At 40.8% G+C, this 22268-nt stretch overlaps 2 protein-coding genes across 2 annotated transcripts in view; one reads left to right on the top strand and one right to left on the bottom strand.

Moving 5' to 3' along the window:
* The window catches only part of JMJD1C (jumonji domain containing 1C), a 249203-nt gene extending 240622 nt beyond the window's left edge, over positions 1-8581 (bottom strand). The window contains exon 1 of the mRNA XM_020793184.3: positions 8503-8581. The gene's annotated coding sequence lies outside the window, so the exon portion shown is untranslated. The remainder of the gene's footprint in view (positions 1-8502) is intronic.
* Positions 8582-8662: 81 nt separating this feature from the next.
* Positions 8663-22268, top strand: part of REEP3 (receptor accessory protein 3) — a 69081-nt gene continuing 55475 nt past the window's right edge. The window contains exon 1 of the mRNA XM_072995174.2: positions 8663-8918. Coding sequence (XP_072851275.1) covers positions 8887-8918 — 32 coding nt within the window. The 5' untranslated portion in view covers positions 8663-8886. The remainder of the gene's footprint in view (positions 8919-22268) is intronic.

The following is a 22268-nucleotide window of genomic DNA, read 5'->3' as shown; positions in this document are numbered from 1 at the left end:
AATCCGTGGAATTTACAGAGGAGTTGACTCACTAAATGTTTACTAATTCAAGGTCCCTAATCTAGTGTGACTTACTATGCTAAGCAACATGATTTCTGTCATGGCCTGGGTCAGCACAGGAACAGGGTGTAAAGTGTTACAAGCCAGATTTTTGCTAAATACACAATGTACAAGAGCATGGAAGCTGGCTGAGATTGACAAACCCTGAGCCTTAACTATTTATAAGCCAACTGACAAGACAGACACAATTATTTGCACAGCTCCTATAGATGCTCCTTTCATAGAGCGGGTGAGAAAAGATGCTCTCTAGTTTACAAATGTTAAAATATTCCTGATACTCCTAATGTCATTGTTACTGGAATTAAGAAGATATGTTTTGGATAGGAAATAACAGATTCTAGACATCTACATTTACAGTGGTGCCTCACTTAGCGATGTTAATCGGTACAGCGAAAATCGCTGCTAAGCAATTTCATCGCTAAGCGATTTTTAAAAGGCCATAGAAACGCATTAAAACGTGTTTAATGCATTCCTATGGGCTTAAAAACTAACCTTATGCGAAAATCCTCCATTGCAGCGGCCATTTTTGGTGCCTCTAAAGCGAGGCAAAACAGCGTGTGGCCATTTTGTTTACCCAGCAGCCATTTTGGAACCGCCAATCAGCTGGCCGAAAATGGGGGCTTTGCGATGATCGCTTCCCTGCGATCATCGCAAAGCGAAATTTCCCCTTAGGGGCCATCGCAAAGCGATCGCTCTTGCGATGGCAAAAAGTCCATCGCAAAGCGATTTAATCGCTATACGGAGCGATCGCTATGCGAGGCACCACTGTATTTAGTGTTATTTTTAGAATAACAGGCCAATTTTGTTTTAGAGATACAAACATAGTCAGAAGTCAGTTCACATCTATTTTGCAAACCCAAATAGTTTTTGATGACCACTTTTACAAGAACTGCAACTGCATGAGACATCTCACCTCTCTGTTTTCATACTGTCTCACAAACAGACCAGATTCTGCTAAGGTGCCTGCACCAATGCTCAAATCCTATGATCTTACTAATAAAATGACACCTAATTCCCATTTGTGTTTACCTTTAAATGTAAATACATTCCCCACCAAGGCTTCTGTTACTATAGGTAGTGCAGGCAAAAGCTAACCATTGTGGACTTTTTTCCATAAAGGGCAGTCCTTTTGTAGCTGAATAATTTTTCTATTAGTAACCGCCTGCATGCAACATAGAGTGCATAACCCATGGATCCACTGAATACAGTATACTCACATCACAAAATAATTCCAAAAACAACTCAACACTTCTAAAGCAGGGCATCATTAGGGCACATTTGTACTATTTTGCACACCTCATGCAGGGAGGCCTTGTTTGGAAGAATGACTACTGAATATTTATATTGTCAATGTAACTTCTGCACAAATGTATAGATGGAGCACAAACAAAACTTGACAAGATTCAGAATGAGTCCCAAAGGCCACTTCACAGCATACAATGCTCCCAGAAAATTCACAAAAGTGCTGTTAGCCACCTTCAGATGTAAAAGTCCCTTTCCTCACTACCTGCTGCAGTCACTATCAGCTTATCAAGGGTGACATATTACCTCCAGGCGCAGAGACAGCAGGATCAGTTACAGGGAAACATGAGTAGATGTGGACAACTGTGATCATGTCCTGTTTATGTGCCTTTCATAGGCATTTGTTTGGCCACTGTAGGAAAAAAAAAGGCTGGATAGACAGGACTTTTATGTGATCCTCCGTACTGTACTTTTCTTATGTCCTCTTCAGAGCTTTGAACGGTTGACCTTAGACTACAACTCCAGAATGTTCTATTCAGTATGGTCAATGCCCACACTGGCTGGAGGATTCAAAAAAAGTAACTTTTGCCTGATTCTCTTTAAGCATTCTGCCTCCTTGACATAAGCAGCATAGAGCACGAGAGCACTCTAAGGACAACTTCAAGCTTCCTATTCTTATTGTTCAAGTTACTTTTCTACTGTAGATAAGAAGCTGTCAGTTTCACTTTTCTGGTACATTTGCGTTCCTAAAACCTTAAATTCTTTCTGTCATGTAACCTGCAAATTCTGGTAACATCTTCAAAACCAAGCTACCACAAATTTTCAGACATCTGCTTGGGCCAAATTTAGTAGTTACTAAACTCTGTATGAGGGCCTGCTCCACCAATCAATCTACCTTTGCCACTTCTCTCAGAGCAACTGAATTTTCCAGCTGTTTACATATCTGCTCCAGTCTCCCTCCATATATGGGGAGGCACAGGAGAAAGCCAACACTTTGCCCGCTGCCAAAATACACAGTTAGAACAGCTGAGAAAAAGAGCATCTGGCGCCCTAGAAGAATCAGTCCAGGGCATCTTTCTTATTAAGGAAGCATCTCTAGAGCACTCAGGATTGTTATATTACTTTCACCCCTCTATACTTTCAGCAAATTTGTATCTCACTTTTCCATTAACACTGAGGCTCAACACAATTAATAATAAAAATATAATAAAATGAAAGTTACAATTAAAATATGAACAGGCATTTAATAAAAACACATTCCAATAAAAGCATACATATCAACAAGACAGTGGGGAAAATCCAACACCCACAAGATTAAAACCAGCTTCAGCAGTACACTGGCTTAAACACTCAAATGCCTGCTGAATAAAAATATCTTTGCCAGCTGGTAGAAGAATAACAAAGACGAACTTCGCCTCCTCATCCTTTGTCAGGAAGCACTAGAATCTGGAAGCAGCCAGCAAGAAGGCTCTGTATTTTGTTACTCTCAAATGTGCCTCAGATCATAGTGGGACAGAGGGAAGGGCCTCTCCTAACTATCTTAAAACCGTGTTGTACTCAGCTGTGATTAGGGTTGCCAGACATCAGGCAAAAGGAGGACATGTTCTCCTTTTTAGCCTAATGTCCTCCGTCCAGCAGGCAAAGATAAAAACCTTTAAAATATCAGGCTTTTGTATATTTTATGTTATAATTTTGGATGGGAAGGGGAGAGGTGGAAGGACCCGCCTGCCCCCCTGTTACCTGCCACCAGCGCTGGAGCGCAGCCCTCGCCCCCTCCCACCATGGCAGCAGCTGCTTGGCGATCTGCCATGCCCGCCCAGCCCATGTGGAGCCCAGAAAGGCAGTGCAAGCAGAGTGCCACCCACTGAGCCAGGCAGGAGCAAGCAGCGCTCGAGCGCATCGATGGGAAGGCAAGCCCCCAGACTGTGTTTGTTCAAAGTCCCTTTTGGGGACTCCAACTCCCACACTCCCCAGCCTTGAACTTATGACCCTTGAGGGAGGGAAGGCTGCCTCGGTTTTGCCCGGCACAGCTTTCCCCCTGCCTGTGCCGGAACCTTGTTTGGGTTGCCTCTGAGCCTAAGCAGAGTGAAAGCGGCCGGGGATCCCGCAGCCAGGCCAGGGTGGGTTTGGGTACAATTAGCTGTTTAAATACTGTTTTTTCATATTTTGAAAAAAGCCTCAATTGAACTTATTTTTATATTTTAACTTGACTGTTTCTCGGTCGATTCACTAAGAGACATTTATTGGCAACTACAGTACAGTGGTGCCCCGCACAGCGAGGTTAATCCGTTCCGGATTAACCTTCGCTGTGGGAATCATCGCTGTGCGGGAGGGAAAAAGCCACAGAAACGCATTGAACTTTGTTCAATGCGTTCCTATGGCTTTCAAACTCACCGTTCAGCCAAGTTCCTCCATAGGCGGCAGCCATTTTCGTGCCCTCCCCTCGCAGAACGAGGGCGCCAAAATGGCTGCCATCAGCTGTTCGGCGGGTCAAAAATGGCCGCCGGAACAGCCGAAAGGGGCTGGGGCGCAGCGTTTTCGCGCCCTTGGTAAGCAAGGGGAGCGCGCGAAAACGCTGCCGGAAGCCCCGAAATGGTTGCGCGCAGACATTTCGGGGCTTCCGCAGCGTTTTCGCGCGCTCCCCTTGCTTACCAAGGGCGCGAAAACGCTGCGCCCCGGCCCCTTTCGGCTGTTCCGGCGGCCATTTTTGACCTGCCGAACAGCTGATCGGCGGGTCGCAAAGCGAAGGTCGGTAAGCGAGCAGCTTACCGACCTTCGCTCTGCGATTTTCACCCATTGGGGCCATCGTTGTGCGATCGCTTTAGCGATCGCAAAAGCGTCACCGTAGAGCGAATTCATCGCTCTACGGTGCACTCGTTGTGCGAGGCACCACTGTATTGTCATAAAATTGTATTATTGCGGATTTAATCCGGAGCAATTTTAATGAAATATTCAATACATCCTCCTCTGTCCTCTTTTTTGTCTTCCTATGTCCTCCTTTTGGTGCCCATGTACAGTATCTGGCAACCCTAGATGTGCTAGTATTTCAAACAGCCAGGCCCCATGTTCCAAAGGACTTTATAAATCATAACCAACAATGTGAGGTAAAAAATATAACAGCACCCAATGAGGCTGTTGCAAACACATCTTCCCTATAACTGACCCTGACATATACGTCATCTGACTGGAACTTTCCAAACCTGTTGAAGTTTTCATATGTTTTTCAAAAGCAGACTAACATACAGCATGTTATTTGGGGCCAAGTGGAATGTAACTAAGATGTGTCACCCAAGGCAGACTTGACATTTAAAGACTAAGGGTGGCTGGCATACTGGTCTTAAATATGGCAATGTAGTCCTGGCCATTGCCAAAATATAGGAAACTAGGGTCAGGGTTGAACGCGGGAAAACCAGACTGTGGACTTGAGTCTTCAAAGATAGTGAAACCCTATCCAGAACCTGAACCTTTTGCGATCACAAAAAGTTTGTCATAATGCGATTTCGCCGTTAAACGGGGCGCTCGTCTTGCGAGGCACCACTGTATATTTGAATTTATCAGAAATTTTGCCAACTCTCATCACAAAGGAAATAATCACTATGCTTGACTCCATAACAAGGCAAGCAAGCATCATTCTATGATCAAGAACAGGAGAATGACAAAAAAACAACAATGCAGGGGCAGGATTTCAGTACTCCTGGTGTCTAGGACAAACAGAGGAAGAGCCACTCTCCATGCTAATCTTCATTACCTCTGAGATCCAGAGATGCATCCTTCTCAACTGCTTCAACAACCAATAGGGAATAATGGTAGAACTTACAGGGCCACAAGTCAGAAGTGAGGACAAGGACAGAATACAGTAGGGTTGGCTTGCTCAATTTAATCTAACTGAAGCAATATAATTAACCACCTAAAGAGGCACTCCCTACAAGAGACTTCAATCCAGAGTCTTGAATTGTGAAACAACATCTATAATTATTAATGAGATTCCAAAACTGAATGATTCAAGAAGGGGAGCAGAGTTGGGCATATACTGTGACGTTGTTTTCAGAATACACTTGTAAAACAACTGCTAATGCAGCTGGTTCTGCACAGACTTGTTTATTTTGCCCTGCTCATTTCAAAGAGTTGCCTTAACATTGCGTCTTAGTCCTATCCTATGGTTTACGTGTTCCAACTAGATTTCTCCAAGTTTAGAATTTCCATATTTCCCTCTGTCCAATGTATCCTCTAATTTTCAGCCCTGCTGGGCAGGGCTCCACCTCTCTCATGTGCGGCTTCGCCCCTGCGTGAGCGTGTGACTTGCCCCCCCCCCGCACACTGGGTTCCATTGCGACTGGAACTTCATGCAATCGCTGCGCAGAGAAGTAAGAGAGCTGCGGAGTTGTGCGCAGGCACACCCAGCTTAGCGGGAACCTTGTCTCTGTCCATTTTTCCATTCCTGTCATTCGCTGATTTCTTCCTAGCATTTCTTTCAAATGTTAACATTAAATCAAATGTAAATACATATGCCTTGCATATTTCATGCTTCAGGATTACTTATTAGAAAAAAAAAACGCAAGTAATTACTCCAGGACTGATTCACTGGTATATCCCTCCTCCAAAAAATGGAAAACAACAGGACTGGGTAAAAGCCAGATTTACGATATCAAAAATGGATCCTCATTGATCCATATAATTTTTACAAGATTCTGCCTAAATTATTGCCAAGTGATAAATCCCTTCCTTGCCTGTAGACGGAACCATAAAAAGCATAGATTCCTGCATGATGTTACTGTGGTACATGCACATGAAATAGGATGTACAGGTTCATGATGACTTGATATATAAATCCATGAGGATCTGGCCATAAGATCCATTTTTCCACCATAGTGACTGCATGAAGCATGGGATATACAATTGTTATGGTTCAATTTGTGTACATAGATTGTGCCATTTGATGGGGATTTATTAGGACAGCTGCGTGAAAGGCCTATGGATCCATGGCAACTTGAGCCTCTGATTCAGTTTCTCGCAATAGTGACAAATCTTGGCAAGATATAATTTATGTGATTTAGACCCTGTGCATAAGTGGGAACTATGATTTGATGGTGTTTTAATGTGGATGCTATGCCACAATTATACGGCTCCATGAAGATCTATGCCTGAGATCCATGTTCCTGGTACAAAAAGAGTAGCTCTTATTGCTTCTGTCTGTGGGCAAGGATGGGATAAGTAAACACCATATAAAAGTCTTAAGGTCCATGAAGACCCATACCTTGAATTCATGTCTTTATGCTATCCCCACACCATACAGCAAAAGACACATGCCTTTCCTTATTCAATGTATGGCAATATATGGAATTTGTGATCTGCTTGGGGTTTCAGGGAACCCAACATGTTTTTGGTTTACGTTTGTGCACAATGACTGATCCATTATTTTAGAGATGTTATCTGTTGAAAGAGATAAAGCTGTGATTTTGTAGTAGGAGTGGGAAGATCTCAAGAAAACTTGATGGATTCACAAAGACTTTTGCCTTAGATTCATTCTTCTGCATCATGTTGGTGCTATGCAGCAAGGAATTTAGGTTTTTGGCTCCATCTGTGAGCACAAATAGAGTGTATACTTTAATAGTGACGGACTGTGAATGTTACATGTCTGGCAGCTATGTTTTGGCACAGAGTGAGAGATTCACAATTTGAATGCTTTTGTTGTGCTGTTGCTTTTAAATGTGTTTTTAGTATTGATTTTATTTATCATTTTTTAAATAACACTTGTTTAATTTTTAAGTATTTGTATATTTACCATTTCAAGCTTTTAAATATGGTCCTTTTAATGATGTAGGCCGCCTTTTAAGGAGAAAAATGGTTTAAAACATTTTAAATACATAAATAAAAATCTTATCTGTGGCCAGATATGATTTTTAAGTGGTTTTATTATCTCATTTAAATAGTGTATGAAGATGAGTAGGATCCATGTGACAAGGAATTTATGATTTTTATTTTTCACTCTATGAATCTAGTGAGGATGTAAGTTAAAGCAGTGGTTTGTTATAAATGACATGCAGAAATTATCCAGATTCACACAGGGCTCTGTACCTCAGATCCTTACTTTTGTACCAAGGTAGTATCACACAGTAAGTCATTTTTTTTTTATCATTCAGTACGTCTGCTCAGATTGGATCTATTATTTAACTGTGGTTTCAGGAGAAATCCTATGCAGATCTGTGCTTAGAATCCATGTTTCTGTGCCATGGTGGCACTAGGAAATGAAGGCTCCAAGATTTTTATAGTTGAACCTATGGTTGCTGTTGAAATCCATTAATTACAGTAGTTTCAAGGGGGCAGTATGTAAAAATCCCATGAGTCAGCAAGAACCCACGTCAAGGATCCATACAGCGTATCATGTTGTGCCATGCAACAAGAGAGCCTGAACTGTTATAATTTAGTCTGTGAGCAAGGATGGGATCTACAAAATAATGGTAGTTTCAGAAGGATCCCACGTAAAAATTCAGTTATGTCTTGGATCTGCTTTTGTGCCATAGTGGAGCTATGCAGCAAGAGATCTCCGATTCTCATCAGCCCCTGTGCAAGCTGAGTTGGTTTGAGAGGATCCCATATAAATGTCGTATTTGCTGCTGAGGATCTGCACCACCACCCCATGTTTGCACAGGATGGCACCTCTCTTTAGCGAGGGGTAGGTAAAAACCATATGGATTCAAGGAGATCCGCTTTTGTTTCATGGATCCGGATTTTACTTTCTTCCGGAAAGGGAACACGCAGATAGATCAACATCGTTTAAGTGAAGCATATTATTCAAATATTCGTTCTATTTCCCAAATCTCCACGCTTTCCAACTCTTTCTCCTGCCCCTCCCAAAAAGATCTTCCTTCGCCCACACCCGGCCATCTTCTGGAAAAATCAGCCAACATGGATGAAGCTGGCGGAAGAAACCCTCCAGGGAGGGGAGAAAAATAAAGAAGCCTTCGGAGGAAAACCATGACGAAGTCTTCGATCCTTTAGTTTGATACAAATATATGCCACTTTTAACGGCAGTGACCGAAAGGCGCTATCTGAATGTGAAAAACAAACCATAACAACTAACTTTCCATTATGATCCTACGGGAAGAGATTTAGTATATTAACGAACACCATATAGCCAGCAAAAGGGGGGGGGGAGAGAGAAGAGACTACGCCTGCGCATAGCTGCGGCTTCTTACATACCCATTCTCTCTTCACAGTCCAAAAGTGAGACGCATGCGCCTTCCAGCACAGCTCGACGGCGGGCGGCGGAGGAATGAGGCTCGGCAGCGCAAACCAATCCGTTTATGGAGAGGCGTGGCCTCCGCCCATTGTGAGGTTTGAGGTGAGAGGGGGCGGAGCTACACAGTTTTCCGCGAAGCGGCTGGAGCCATTCGGAGTCGGGCTTAGGGAAGAGTCACAAGCTTAGATAGAGGGCAGGGCAGCCTCAGAGGAGCCTGGCCTAGCCCGAGTCGTCCGGGGGGGTGGGGGACGGGAACGGGGAGTAGAAGGAGGGGTGGGTGGGGAGCGGGGCAACACCGTCGTTAAAAGAGCAGCGCGAAAGACGACCCCCCCCGAATCAACACCATGGTGTCGTCTATAATCTCCCGAGTCGTTGTGTAAGTAGATGGGTGTGGGGGGTTTAAACTCGGCTGCTGTCTCTGTCCGCTTTAACCGTCTCTTCCCTTGCCTCTTTTCGAGGCGGGGGGGGGCGGGGGTCTCCACCGCTTCACCCTCCCTCGGAGCGGTTTGTGTGGAGGGGGGGGCTGTGTGAGGGGAGTTGTGCAACGGCGCGGGGAGCAGACTGACGGAGGCGGGCCCGTTGGGGCTTCCTGATGCCTTTACCTGTGTGGACCTGCCCTTGGAAGAAGCGTCGGGCGCTTTCGTGCCCCACCTTTCCTCTTTCCCTTTGGGTTTTCCCTCAGAAAGCTCTTTTTGGGACGTAGGAAAAAGAAAGCCTGGTGGTCAGTGTCACGGTTGTGTGTGTCTCTCTTGATACGTGTGTAGGGGTGTCCCTAAAAATGGGTTTGGAGGGTGCCCTTGAGAAAATGAAATGGGTCGGTGGGAAACATCGGGAGCTTCCTGCCACTTTGGCAGCTGGCTCCTTGGTGAAGGCATACGAAATTGCCTAACGTGTGAAAGGGTCCCAAGTAAGAAGGTATACTTACTTGGGCATATGTAGAATGTTACAAAGTGAGGAGATGTGCTGGACTTGTTCTCTGAGGGGTTCTTCTCATATGAGGGGTCCCGGTTCTGATTTTGAATCTGAGGTGAGAGGTTCTGGTTTCCTCTTAGTTGTGAAGTATGGCTCTACAACAGCTACCATGGTCTTTCCGTGATGACAGGAAGATACTCTCTATATGCTCCATGATTGTCTTGCTGCTTCACTGATAGGGCTTTAAATTATTAATAATGATGGTTGAGAGTATTTGGAACTTGAAAAATCGTAGCCCAGGCCCCTGTTGAGCTATGGAATTCATAGAATGAACTTGCACTCTCCTTTCACATCCTGGCCTACTTCACAAGGTTGTGAAGATCTGTAGAAGATAGAAATGTAAAATAATTAAAAAGGTCCAGGGGCTGGATACTGGTGAGCTGCAATTCAGATTAACTCATCATGTGACATTCTGTAATTAAATTTGCATTTATAATATAAAAGCTACTTTTGTATTCTTGGTTTGTAAAATTTTAAGGATCATAATATTGATATACATCTGCAGTTTTATGAAGAATTTCTTAGGATGGTAATTGTGGGCCTTTTAAAAACTGAGCAGTTTGTCATTTGGATCTTCTAAGTAGGTCATAGTAAACGAGATACATCCCCTCCACACTTAAGGGAAAACAAGGCACCTGTTTAATTTATTATCCTTTAAATTTAAAATTAAGACAGTTGAACAGTGCTTTTTTGGGGGGTCTTTATATATTTGCTGTAGCAGCCTTCACCCACTTCAGTAGTAACAAGTATAGAACTGGAAGACTTTTGACTACAGTGGTCTTAAGTCTGATGTTGTAAATGTAGTTGTATTTTGTAATGATAGTCTTGTGGCATATTAAACAATAGCATGACTACTACTGTGCAGTATGTTCCTGTGCAATATATTACAGTATGTACATGCAATGGAGAAAGACTACAGTCTTTGCTTTTGTAAGGAGTGATTCATGCTCCTTTGAATTATGGTATTTAAAAAATAACAAAATATAAATGCCAAACAAAGCTGTCACTTACATGGTTCATTGATAAGTTACAGTACAGTTAATCCCCTATTTCTTTGTGTATTGCAAATACCTTCACATTGAAGAGAGTATACTTGTGTGCACCATTTACAGTTGAGAGTGATATCAAAATTGTTTTTTCCTTTTTCAATATTTTGAGTGGCCTTGGCTGCCAGATGGGTGGTATATAAATCAACTAAGTAAACAAATAATAAATAAATTTTAGTTTAAAAGGGAAAAAGCAATTTGAACTTGAATATGATTTGACCATAGCCAGGTATACCTGGAGTGAAGAAAACTGCTAATGTATAAGGATTGAGTTTTGAGAGTTTTTGACATGTGAGCAAGCAATTAAATACTCAAGACCTATTCTTTAAAAACAAGTAGTCAACCAATAGGCATGTTTCAGATACTTAAAATTCTATAGTGATGACTATGCAGTGGAAATTGTAAAGCTGTCCAAGAAACAAACACATTGTTTTATACCTCTTACAAGCTTCTGCTAAAGGTAGACATCCAATTTGGGGTGCTAAAGTTGTCTGTCTCCATGGCTTTCAACTCCATGCTAAATTCAGTTGTTATTCCTAATTGAAGTAAGCTGCCAAGAAACTGGTTGTGACAGAGAGGATCCACTGATCACTCAGCCACATTATTCTAGCCTTTCCTGTTGTAGATGCTTTCTAGGAAGGTAAATGTGCTGCTAATTGGGGAAAGCGTCGTGTCTGACTCTCTTCCAACACTTATGAGCCTATCTTGCTTCTTTAGTGACAAAAATTCAGAAAGCTGCTTGATTAGATCTATAAACCAAACTTGTAAGGTAGGAATGAGAGTGGATTTGATTTATATCAAATTGATTTAACTGACAATTTAAACAGTGATTTAAATTTTTTAAAACTGGATTTTAAAAATTGATTTTTATGAAATTCAAATTATTTAAATTGATTTTATTTTTTTAAAAAAACACTGACTTTTATACACCCTAGTAGGAATGTCAGAACACCCACAAAACATTAAAAACTCAGAGTGCAAGGCACTGTCATTTAGTACCACCAACTCCTCACTCCTCACAACACAGCTGGAAAAATCAATGTTGTTAAAGATGTTGCAAAAAGATATAAAGCTTCAAAAGTACATTCAGGGTTTCCAAAACAATAAAGATGTGAAGCAAGTCCATAATAAGTCACTAGGTTTCAAAAGCTATTCAAAAGCTATTCAGAGACTGGGCAATTTCAGAATAATTCCCACATAAAATAATAAAGCTAGCTATTTTATACTAATACGTACAGTGCATTAAAGCTGCAGCACAGCTCCAGAGCATATGGAGAGTACAGAAAATTGTCAAGGATAACATTCCCCTAAGAGAGTAGACATAGTGAAGCTTACCAACATAAGCAAAAGCTTGGCAGCAGCTTAAGTGCTCCATTGTCTGAGCCACTTTTATACCCATTATCCCCTTTTGGATCTTTCAGTGCTATCCACCAATCAAATTCCCAGCAGAATTTTCTGAAATGGAGTAACTTTCTCAAAAGTAACATTTATTTCTCCACTTTTCTACCTTCCACTGGGTCCAGCTGAAACAGGTTCTTGCAATTATGGTACCATGGGTAGAGATGGATTTGACCTTGAATCACACAGATAACATACCAATCAGATGTGAACAATCTCGATTAACAGGCAGTTTTCTCTCCTCCTTTCTCTGTAACTCAAGCACACACTTTAATAATGAGAATTGATTAACTCTCCTATTGCCAGATTCTTCACATAAGCCCACTAAATCAGTGGAATTTACATGTTGACATAACAAGTCCCATTCAGCAGAGCAGCTCTGGTTAAGACTAACAATTGAATTTAGTGCTGCCATTCTAGGAAACCTGCTTTTTAATATTAGTATTGGTGTTCTGGTATGTCCCAACGACTGTTATAACATAATTATGATACTCCTGAAAGCTGTACCAGCTCACTACAGTATATATCCACACTTGTAAAAAAGAACAGTTAATGAAGGAAGGGAATCATATACCCAAGTGAACAGATGTCTTTTATTGATTACTTATACCACTGGTACAGTTACATAAATATTCACACAATGGAAGGACAAGGCTGATAATATTAAATACTACTTATGCAGAAGTGTAGTTCAGTTCTTTTAAATTATATTTGCTAAATATTCTAGATAAAAGATCGGAAATGGAAATTGGCCAGGGAAGATTAGGGAAATAATAAGAAGTCAGGTTAAAAATGTGTTTTTTTACATGTTGCTGTAAGAGGATGGTAATTTCTTGGGGCAGTTGGTGTAGAAAAATAGCAGAATGCAAGTAGTTTCCTTTCTTTTCTGTGACCTTTCCCACTCAGCTTCTGTTGCCCAGCAACCAGCCAAGTGTCTTTGTTGTGCTAGGTCTCTGCATGATTTGCAAGGTCAGCCTATAGCCTCTGCAAAGCAAGGCTAGTATAAATATTTAGAGCAGCATACAAATTTAAGACATTTAACTGTTTTCATCTCTGCCCACTTTGACTACATTTAGCCTACACACAAAGATAAACATGTTGGGGTCATGCTTGTGTATGAAATTGTGATTTTGCCCCCTGCTAAACCCAGAACTGAGTTGCAAATAAGTGTTGCTGCTGTTGGATTTCACCAACCACTAGTATTTCCTCTTCATATGAAGACTGGGATTTGTGAATTAAATTGTTGGCTCCTGCTTCTTATAGAAATCTACCTCTGTTATCCTCTTCCAAGTCCTCTTCCTTACATAAAGTTTACAGATGAGGGTTGTTTGCTTCTCCTAGAATGCAGATGTGATTTGCAAGCATTTACAGTAATATCCATCTCTTTCCATGCTGTTGATCTGTTCATTACAGTTTATGAAATCTAGAAAGTTAGGCCCAATTTAGGGAAGATCCTACTTGCCAGACAGACAAATCTTGTGGTGTCAAGCAGGTGATTTAGATTTAAATAAACAGATTTTTTGAAATATTTAAATCAGAAAAATCAATTTTTGACAATTTAAATTAAACAATCGATTTTTAATTTAAATCATGATTTAAATCAATTTGATTTTTTTTAAATCATTTATTTTTATCCACCCTGGCTCCAAAACCTCTGAACTATTCAAGTAATATGTGAATTAAAAGTGAGGAGTCCTGTAAAAAAAGGACCACTACATTTTTTAAAAAGTAAGTTAACAGTCCAATTATAATATGTTTGAGTTCAAAGCCAAGTATAAATTCAGAGAGTAAAACAGAGGGTGAAGAATATGTTTTTTAAAAAATGGAACAGCCGCCTAGAGTGGACGAATAGTCCAGATAGGCGGGGTAAAAACCAAATAAATAAAATAATAATAAATAAATGATCTGAGTATTGAAAATGGCAGAGAACTACTTGCCATGCAAACTAGCATGGCAGCATATGCAATCAAGGACTGTGTTAAGGTAGCAGAGTGTCTATGGGCTTTGTTACTATGTGTCATTTACTTTTGTAACAACAGTCACGTAATTATTCAGCATGGAGGGTTTGAAAAAGCTTTTTAAACAATTATCTTAATGCTGCCTTTTTAAAAAGGAAATTGGAATCCTGCATTCCTGAAAAAAAAATGTATTTACTCTCATTACCCGTGCATCTACATGTATTTGGAGGCTTTTGCATATTTATATATTGCATTTTTATGCAGTCTTTCTCCTGGTGAAGGGATTTTTGTGAGCCAAGATGGACAAGTGTCTAGTGTGCAATTGGGGTCCTTCAGCTGTCCAAAAATTCTGTGCAAATCCTCAGGTTACAAGGTTGAAACACATCCATTATTGCTAACAAGTAGGAGCATAGTAGTGTCCACTGGTACTTCCTTAGTTATAGCATTCTAGGTGGAACAGAGTGGTTTTTATTGAACCAAAACAAACTGAATTTCAGCTGCAAAACATGAGACTATATCTACAGTCTGGCTGGTCTGATAAGACCTCACCTGGATTACTCTGAGATATGGACAACACAGTTCAGTAAAGATATTAATAAACTGGAAAGTGTCCAGAAGAGGACAACTAAAAGGTTACTTCGAAAATCGAATCCTGTAAGATGTAGGTGAGGGACTTGGGTATGTTTAGCCATGTTCAGTTTTTGAACAGGTGTCATGTGGAAAATAGAACGTTCTTGTTTGCTGTGGTTCTGGACTCCAAAGGACAGGATCCAGACTTTTTAAAAAAATAATTTTTATTTTTTAAACTACTAGGAATAGGGTAGGGAATACAAAAGGTAAAAGGAAATGTGAGGGATGGGAAAAGGGTTTTGAGGATAGGAGAACACAGAATATACAATCATCCACTCTATTCATATTAGGTATACATGCCTCTGATCTATTCATTTTTCAATGCAAAAACAACTTTATATTCTTTTATATATATATCTGTATACTGTTTGGTTACCCTCTAGATATCAGCTTATATTAATGTTTTAATTTAAATCTAAGTTATTCCAACTCTATCAAGAAATCGAGACCAATTATAAAATACGCCCCCTCTTTCATTTTCCTTCTGCCTTAGACACTCATTCAGCCTGTCTGGAAAGATATCCATTTCTGGCACTTCCCATATTTTCTCAGTACCCTTCTCTCGTTTCTGTGCCTCTATTTTCTTCCAGTTTTGGGGAGATAAAATTAAATCCAGGGCAGTAGTCTGATTTTTAACATCACCTTTTCTAACTATTATAGCTGGGTAACTCACATGGTAACTCTTAATCTCGTCTATATTACCTGGCATCGCTCTCAATAAAAACTGTTCTGGAGTTACTACAGTTTCATTCAGTTGTTGTTTAACCTCTGATAGTTTCTCTTTCATCAGGTCTTCTACCTGGTTAAGGTGCTCATTTACCTGCTGAAATCCTGTTATTATTGTCATTTGCATGGTAATCAGCCATTCTTTGTCTGGCAACATTCCCAACCGTTGATATTTAACATTTTTGGGGGTCATTTCCATCTTTCCAATACATATGGTTTGTATAAATAATATTTTTTTGATTCCACTATTTTACCAACAAACCACACCCATCATCAAAAACCTCCCCTGGGTATATCCTCCCCCTCCTTGTCCAGATATTATAGAGGGACGACAGGCTGGGCGGTTCCAAATTTTCCCGGGAGCTGTTTGCTGGGAGCTGCTGGCTTCACTGCAGTCAAGCTCCGCCCCTCAGGATCCAGACTAATGGATTTAAATTGCAAGAAAGCATGCTATCTGTCAGAAATGCTGTAATTATGAATTTCCTTCGTTGACAGGATATTGGAGTTGATGACCTTTCATATCCTCAGATCTACAAATCTGTGATTCCATGATCCTCAGAAGCAATGATTGCCTTCATACCACAACAGAAAACTAGGGTTCAAAACTAAAACATGTGTATCATTTTAAGGAATCACAAGTCTATAAATATTGAGGGCCAAGTAAAATAAGAGAGATGAAGCTGGGCAGCACTGTCTAGTACCACTTTCACATGCAAGTAGTGCAGAAAAAATAACCTTTGGCTCTCAGCCAGAAATCCATTTCTATAGGTCCATGAGATATACTTACCCTTCTTGAACTTACAAGTGGCAGTCCTTAGCTGCTGCTGTCGAATTTGTAGTAGCAAACTGGATCCTTTTTTAATGTGTGACAACAAGGTAGCCATGTCCTGAGGCTACTCTCCTAAAAGCCTTCCAGAAGCATTATTAGATTTAGAAGCAAAGTACTTATGCCTCTCCAGATGTTTCCATGGGGAAAAGATAGCAATCTATTTGGCACGAGGCGGCAAAAACCCCAACAAACGGGGCAGCTAGTGTACTAGATGAAACTGGTAAAATACTATGCGTCTAGTCATTGTTGCTACCTGAGTCACTGAAATCAGCTCCAGATTGAGGACAGGTTTGGAGAAAGGATATGGATACATAAGCCAAAAATTACTGTTCCCTTTCTCTAGGGACTCATCCATTGGCATTTCTGGGTGAGAGGGGCTAAAAGTGTTTGCTTTTGGAAGTTATTTCTTGAAAGTGTAAAGGAGAATTTGGAGGAATGGGCATCAAAAATAGTTTTAAATAACTTCAATAGAAATATATGTTCATGTTTTTCATTTCAGTAGTGAGGGGAGGGTGGCCTTGGAGACCTGCAGGCAGCCTGGATTTGTGCCATATCTATGTTTTCTTTATTTCAAATGGTGTGGTGTTTGAAATAAGTGTTCCTTGGCAGCAGACAAGTATTTGCAGCAGAAAAAGGCCCTCATGCACATTCAGCTTTCTAAGGTGTATAAATATAGAACATTTAAACAAGGAATGTTCTATAATAGCCCTTGACAGAATAAATTTAAAAAATAATTCTAAACATTTCTGTTTAATATGAAATACCAGCATGTTTGTACAGTATACATTTTGAAACATGCAGGACTGAAAAAAAAGCAGTATTAAAATATGTGGATAAACAATTTCTAAAAACCCACATATTTCCATCATGGGAGGAGGAATTCCTTCAAAATTATCCCTTAAATTGAGTCTTAACATTTTAAGTGTAAAAATAGATGCATCTGGTTTTGCCAAGAAAAACTGCCACTGAAGCATGAAACATATTCCAAGCCTGGTATGTGAATGCTTATTATACAAATTAGCAGTCTCTTGTGTTGTGGACTTGAAATTTCAAGTGATGTGGGGGTGCCATTCCCAAGGTTGCTAAACTCTTGGCTTAATCTACAGTAGAGGGCAAGCCCTCCTGGATGATGTCACAGCTGCTTCCTAGGGCATGACTGCCCACCATTCTTCTTCTTTCTCATAGGTGCTAGAGAGCTTGCATAGAGCCTTTCCTTAGACCAATTATAATGGCATGATGTAACCATTGTCCTATCTGAACTCTGTAACCTATCTCTATACTGTCCAGTATCTGTGAGCTTGTAAGGTTAATAAAAGCACAGTCCTCCTCTGAGGGCAGGGCAGAATTCATTGGGAACCAATTCGGTGTTACTCTGCCTCTTCTACTAGTTGCCCACCAGGAGCACTGCAGGCAGACATCCCTGTATGTGGCTTAGTTCTTTAACTGCTTTCTCTAAGATACTACATGGTACCTCGCTAAACGATGACCCCACTAAGCGATGAATCCGTATAACGATGACTTTTTGCGATCGCTATAGTGATACGCAAAACAGTCATTTCTATGGGGGATTTTCACTGGACGTCGATTCGGTCTGTGCTTCATGAACCATTTGTTCGCCAGACGATGATTTTTCCGGCTCCACAAAATGGCTGCTCTGTGTTTTCAGGACCCATGCTTCGCAGGGCAGCCATTTTTACAGCTGATCAGTGCTCGCAAAATGGCTTCCCTATGGGCGATCTTTGCTGGACGAGGAGGTATTTTCCCCATTGAAACGCATTAAACCGAGTTTCAATGCATTCCAGTGGTTAAAGGGTTTTCTCATGACAACGATTTCGCTAAACAGCGATTTTCCTGGGACGGATTATTGTCATCATGTGGGGCACCACTGTATTTCCTATCCTAATTATCTGATGATCATCGCAAAGGCCATCAGCCTTCTCATTTCATGACTTAAACAAATGGACACTGAATACAGTTTTTGGAAATAGGGCATACTAGTGAGTTGCTACAGAGAAATGCATGTGAATGCATAGCTCTGGTTACTCAGTTCTTGGGTCTTTCTGAAGCTCTAAAAGCTATGTAATTCTTCTAAGTAGCCCTTACAATATCTGCTTTCATCAGTTTGTAATGAAGAAATCTATTCATTTGTGCTCTGTACCATTCTGCAAGGCAGACATCTCTGTTGTTTGCAGTGGATCATCTGCCTTGTCCCTCCATCTCCCCAGAGGACTACTGGGAAACCTCAGCAGTAGGGCAGCCTAAGGACATGGATGACAGGTCAGGATACCAGGAGAAGGAGAGAGGAGAAGGAAGAGCCACAGGTAGAGCCGGGTGGTAGGAACTGGGGATAACAGAGAAGGAGGGTTGGCTTTGGGGGCAGTAGAGTGGTCATATGCATGGAAGGGGTTACCCCCTGTCTTTTATGTCCTCAGGGAGAACCAGCTTTAACTCATCCACGTGCATACTGTAGAGATATATATAATACTCAAACTAATTGTGTATTTCAGTACTGCATAAGCCTTCTTGAGAGGAACATACTGGGTTCATTGTTTATGGACTGATCCTTGTCTTCTTGGGGTGATGTTTTTTGTAGTTTGGCTGAAACACTCATAGCAGAAGCTATAAAAATAGTTGAAGTAAGGCACATTTTATTACAATTTGACAAATTGAATTTGTTGATATAGTTATTTTCAAATATTCTGTTTCGATTTTTATTCTTCTCAGGTGGCAAAAACATTTGCTTAGTTAGCATGAAATGTAGCAGATATCAACTCTTTCTTTGTGGCATACTGTCAAATTACATCCAATTTAAAGCAACCCTGGTAGGGTTTCCAAAGGTATAAGGGATATATAAGGAATGGTTTTACCATTACTACAGTGAGTTACCATGGCTGAACAGAGATTTGAATCCAGGTCCGTTAAGTCTTAGTCCATCAAACCACTCTGTATATCTTGCAACTCTCTTTAGTAAAGATGATTTTTTTGCTTTTGCTTGCAAAGGTTTTATGCTTTAAAATTTCATATTCCAAATTGTGCAATTGTAAGTTTTAAAAGTTATGACTGAAACATTGTAGATTGTCAAGTATTCATCTAGTCACTGGTTTGCACATAGAGAATCCAGGCACCAGACCAACCAACAGAAGCATAGCAACAAGAACAAGAAGAGAAAAATACCCCGAGTTGAATCCAGTGGACCACTATAATTACCCACACCATTCACTGGCACAATCACAAAGTCCAACTTTCTACTCCACACATCCCTGTAGAAGCAAACAAAACAATCCCTCCTCCCCAAAAAACCCAACAAAATATACATCTGCAACAGAAAAAATGCACAATAGATTAACAAAATAACAGTTTTTACAAAATCAATGAAACAGGGAAAGCAATCTCCCACCAGGAAAAAGATAACAAAAAGAAACAAAAATAGCTCCCTTTCTACAAAACCTAGAAAAGCAAGCAAATAAAAGGGGGGAGGGGAATCAAAACCATTACATCCCAACTAAAAGTACTAGAATTTTGGAAAATTTATCTTTCCCCTCCCTTCACCTAGCACCTTCTTTTCTTGCAGGAAAGGAAGAAGAGGGGGAAGAAATACCCAAAGAAATAATTTTTAAAAAATAGCATCAAAGAGGCGTGCTGGCAAAGGCAGGCTGGCTGTGAGCAGCAAAAATAATCTTTTTTTAAAATGTGGGACAAACGAGGTGGATTTCATTTGAATCAAATAAATTTAAATCATGATTTAAAGTCCAAAATTAGATTTTTGATGACTTAAATAAAAATTTGATTTTTTAAAATTTGTAATCATTATTAAAATTGTCATTTAAATTCAATTGCTTTTAAAAAAATATTTTTATCTACCCTGGACTAATTCCCCACTCTGTCAGGAAAACATTTGGGGGGGGGACTAAAATGGAGGATTAGGCAGGCAGCAAAAGCAATTCAAGATGGAGGGCACCAGGAACTCAGCACACAGTAATTATACTCATGAGGAATGACAAGCAAAAAAGAGCCCTCCTCATTGATTTCCTGGTTCAAAATTCCCATTACTCCCTTCTCTTTCTTGACTGCTGACAGCATCCTTCATGAGACAAGGGTGAAAAAAAGGTAACATGAATGGGGGAGCATTTATGTATCCCTCTTTCATAAACAATAAATCATGTTTGTTGTAAGTTTTCCAGGGTGTTTGGCTGTGTTCTGGAGGTTTTTCTTCCTAACGTTTTGCTAGTCTTTGTGACCAGCATCTTCAAAGGACAGGAGTTAGAACTCTGTCTGTGTACTAACACAGAACCTCGAGAACATGGCCAAACAGCCCGGAAAACCTGCAACAACCATCGGATCCCAGCCATGAAAGCCTTCAAGAATACTATATATCATGTGTTTAAGAAGTTTTCTTCAGCATTGGCGAAATAATATGGAATATAGAAGATACTGTACATCCTTTTTTTATCTTAAGCTTTACATTAAGACACAAATGGCCCATCCCTAATCAACATTACTAAAAATCCTTTGTTTCTACGTTTGTTGTGTAGTCATTAAGTCGTGTCCAACTTTTCATGACCCCATGGACCAGAGCACACAAGGCCCTCCTGTCTTCCACTGCCTCCCGGAGTTGGGTCAAATTCATGTTGGTAGCTTCAGTGACAGTGTCCAACCATCTCGTCCTCTGTTGTCCCCTTCTCCTCTTGCCTTCACACTTTCCCAATATCAGGGTCTTTTCCAGGGAGTCTTCTCTTGTCATGTGATGGCTAAAGGTTTTAGGTTTGTGTGCTAGTAATACTAACACAGTCCTGGTTGTCTTGTGTTAGAAGACATGGGGGAAAGAGCTCTGAATGTTTGATAATCTATGGTGGGAGAGAAATGAGGCAAATATGTTTGTAATGTATCACTATTTCTCAGTCCACTAGTTGTATTTAAGTATCATCAGTCACGATAGCATTCTGGAGTGTCTGCTCAGATTGGCCCTTCTTTGTGACACGTTTGCTAGTATGTAGATGATTATTTCTAGAGTGTGGGCTTGGAAGTACTGATGACATTTGAAAGTGATGCTTCGAGAGTATTAATAGATCTAATGGAATCTCTTAATCCATCATCCATCCTGTTTAAAATCTGCATGAAACCTCTGATAAAGGTGGCTGGTTTCTGGTGGTGGAATTTTGTATCACCACCAGGATGCTGGTGATGCAGAACTTTATGACCTCTTCAGCACAAGCAGGTGCAGGTGTGCTAAACTAATGTGTAACTTCAAAATGCATTGGATGAGATCTAGTAAACTGAAGCTCAGCCCAGACAACACTGATGGGTGGTTTCTGTCACTGAATAGGTCAGGTGTAGTCAGCCATGGATGGGATCACATATTTCCAGAAGAACATATGCACAGTTTGGGGACACTTCTAGATATGTCAGAGAGATGGGTATGAACTGCAGTTTGACTCAGTATAGTGCTGCACCAGCAGAGATCATCTATGGGCACTGCACACTCTCCACTTCCACCTCCTCTGTGCATTTGCCCATTTCCCAGGCAAGGGACATTTTTCTCCCTACCTCCTCAATGCAACTGCCCACTCACTGACTGTAGCATGCATTTTCCTCCTTTGCATCCATCGTCCAATGGCTACCCACTCAGACAAGGTGGTGGGCCAAGAAAGCTTGCAGTGCTGCCACTGAGTGAGCAGCCACCAGAGGAGGCAAACACATGCTGTGATTGGTTGGGTAGTTGTGTTGAGGAGGTGGGAAGGGAAGTGTGCAGTCCCAGGATGACCCCAGAAGAAGGGAATGGTAAACTTCTTCTGAGTACTTTTCTACCTAGAAAACTCCAAAACACAGTTTCCATAAATGAAAGTTGACTTGATGTGTCATGGTAATTTGTGAGTAGAAAATACTAAGGAATGTGGTACTACTGTTCTGTTAGCTATAGAGGGAAATAGTCTAACATGTTATAATATTTCAGGCTTTGTTATCTTGGCTGCGAAGTTGTTCACAGTTGCATATTGGTGGAGCCGTTAGAGAATGAATTTGGCTGCTTGTCAAAGATGGTTTGCAAATGCCAAATTGAGGTTGATACATTGGCGATCACAGAGCTGCCTTTTCTGACTCTTCTTGTATGAATATAAGAAGGTTGTTGAAATCTTCCAAAGGCTCAAAACAAAAATTTGGCATGTTGTCCC

Source organism: Pogona vitticeps, chromosome 3 (assembly GCF_051106095.1).
Source record: "Pogona vitticeps strain Pit_001003342236 chromosome 3, PviZW2.1, whole genome shotgun sequence".
Classification (NCBI taxonomy): domain Eukaryota; kingdom Metazoa; phylum Chordata; class Lepidosauria; order Squamata; family Agamidae; genus Pogona; species Pogona vitticeps.
Note: the sequence above shows the minus strand (reverse complement) of the source record. Positions and strands in the feature narration are given on the sequence as shown.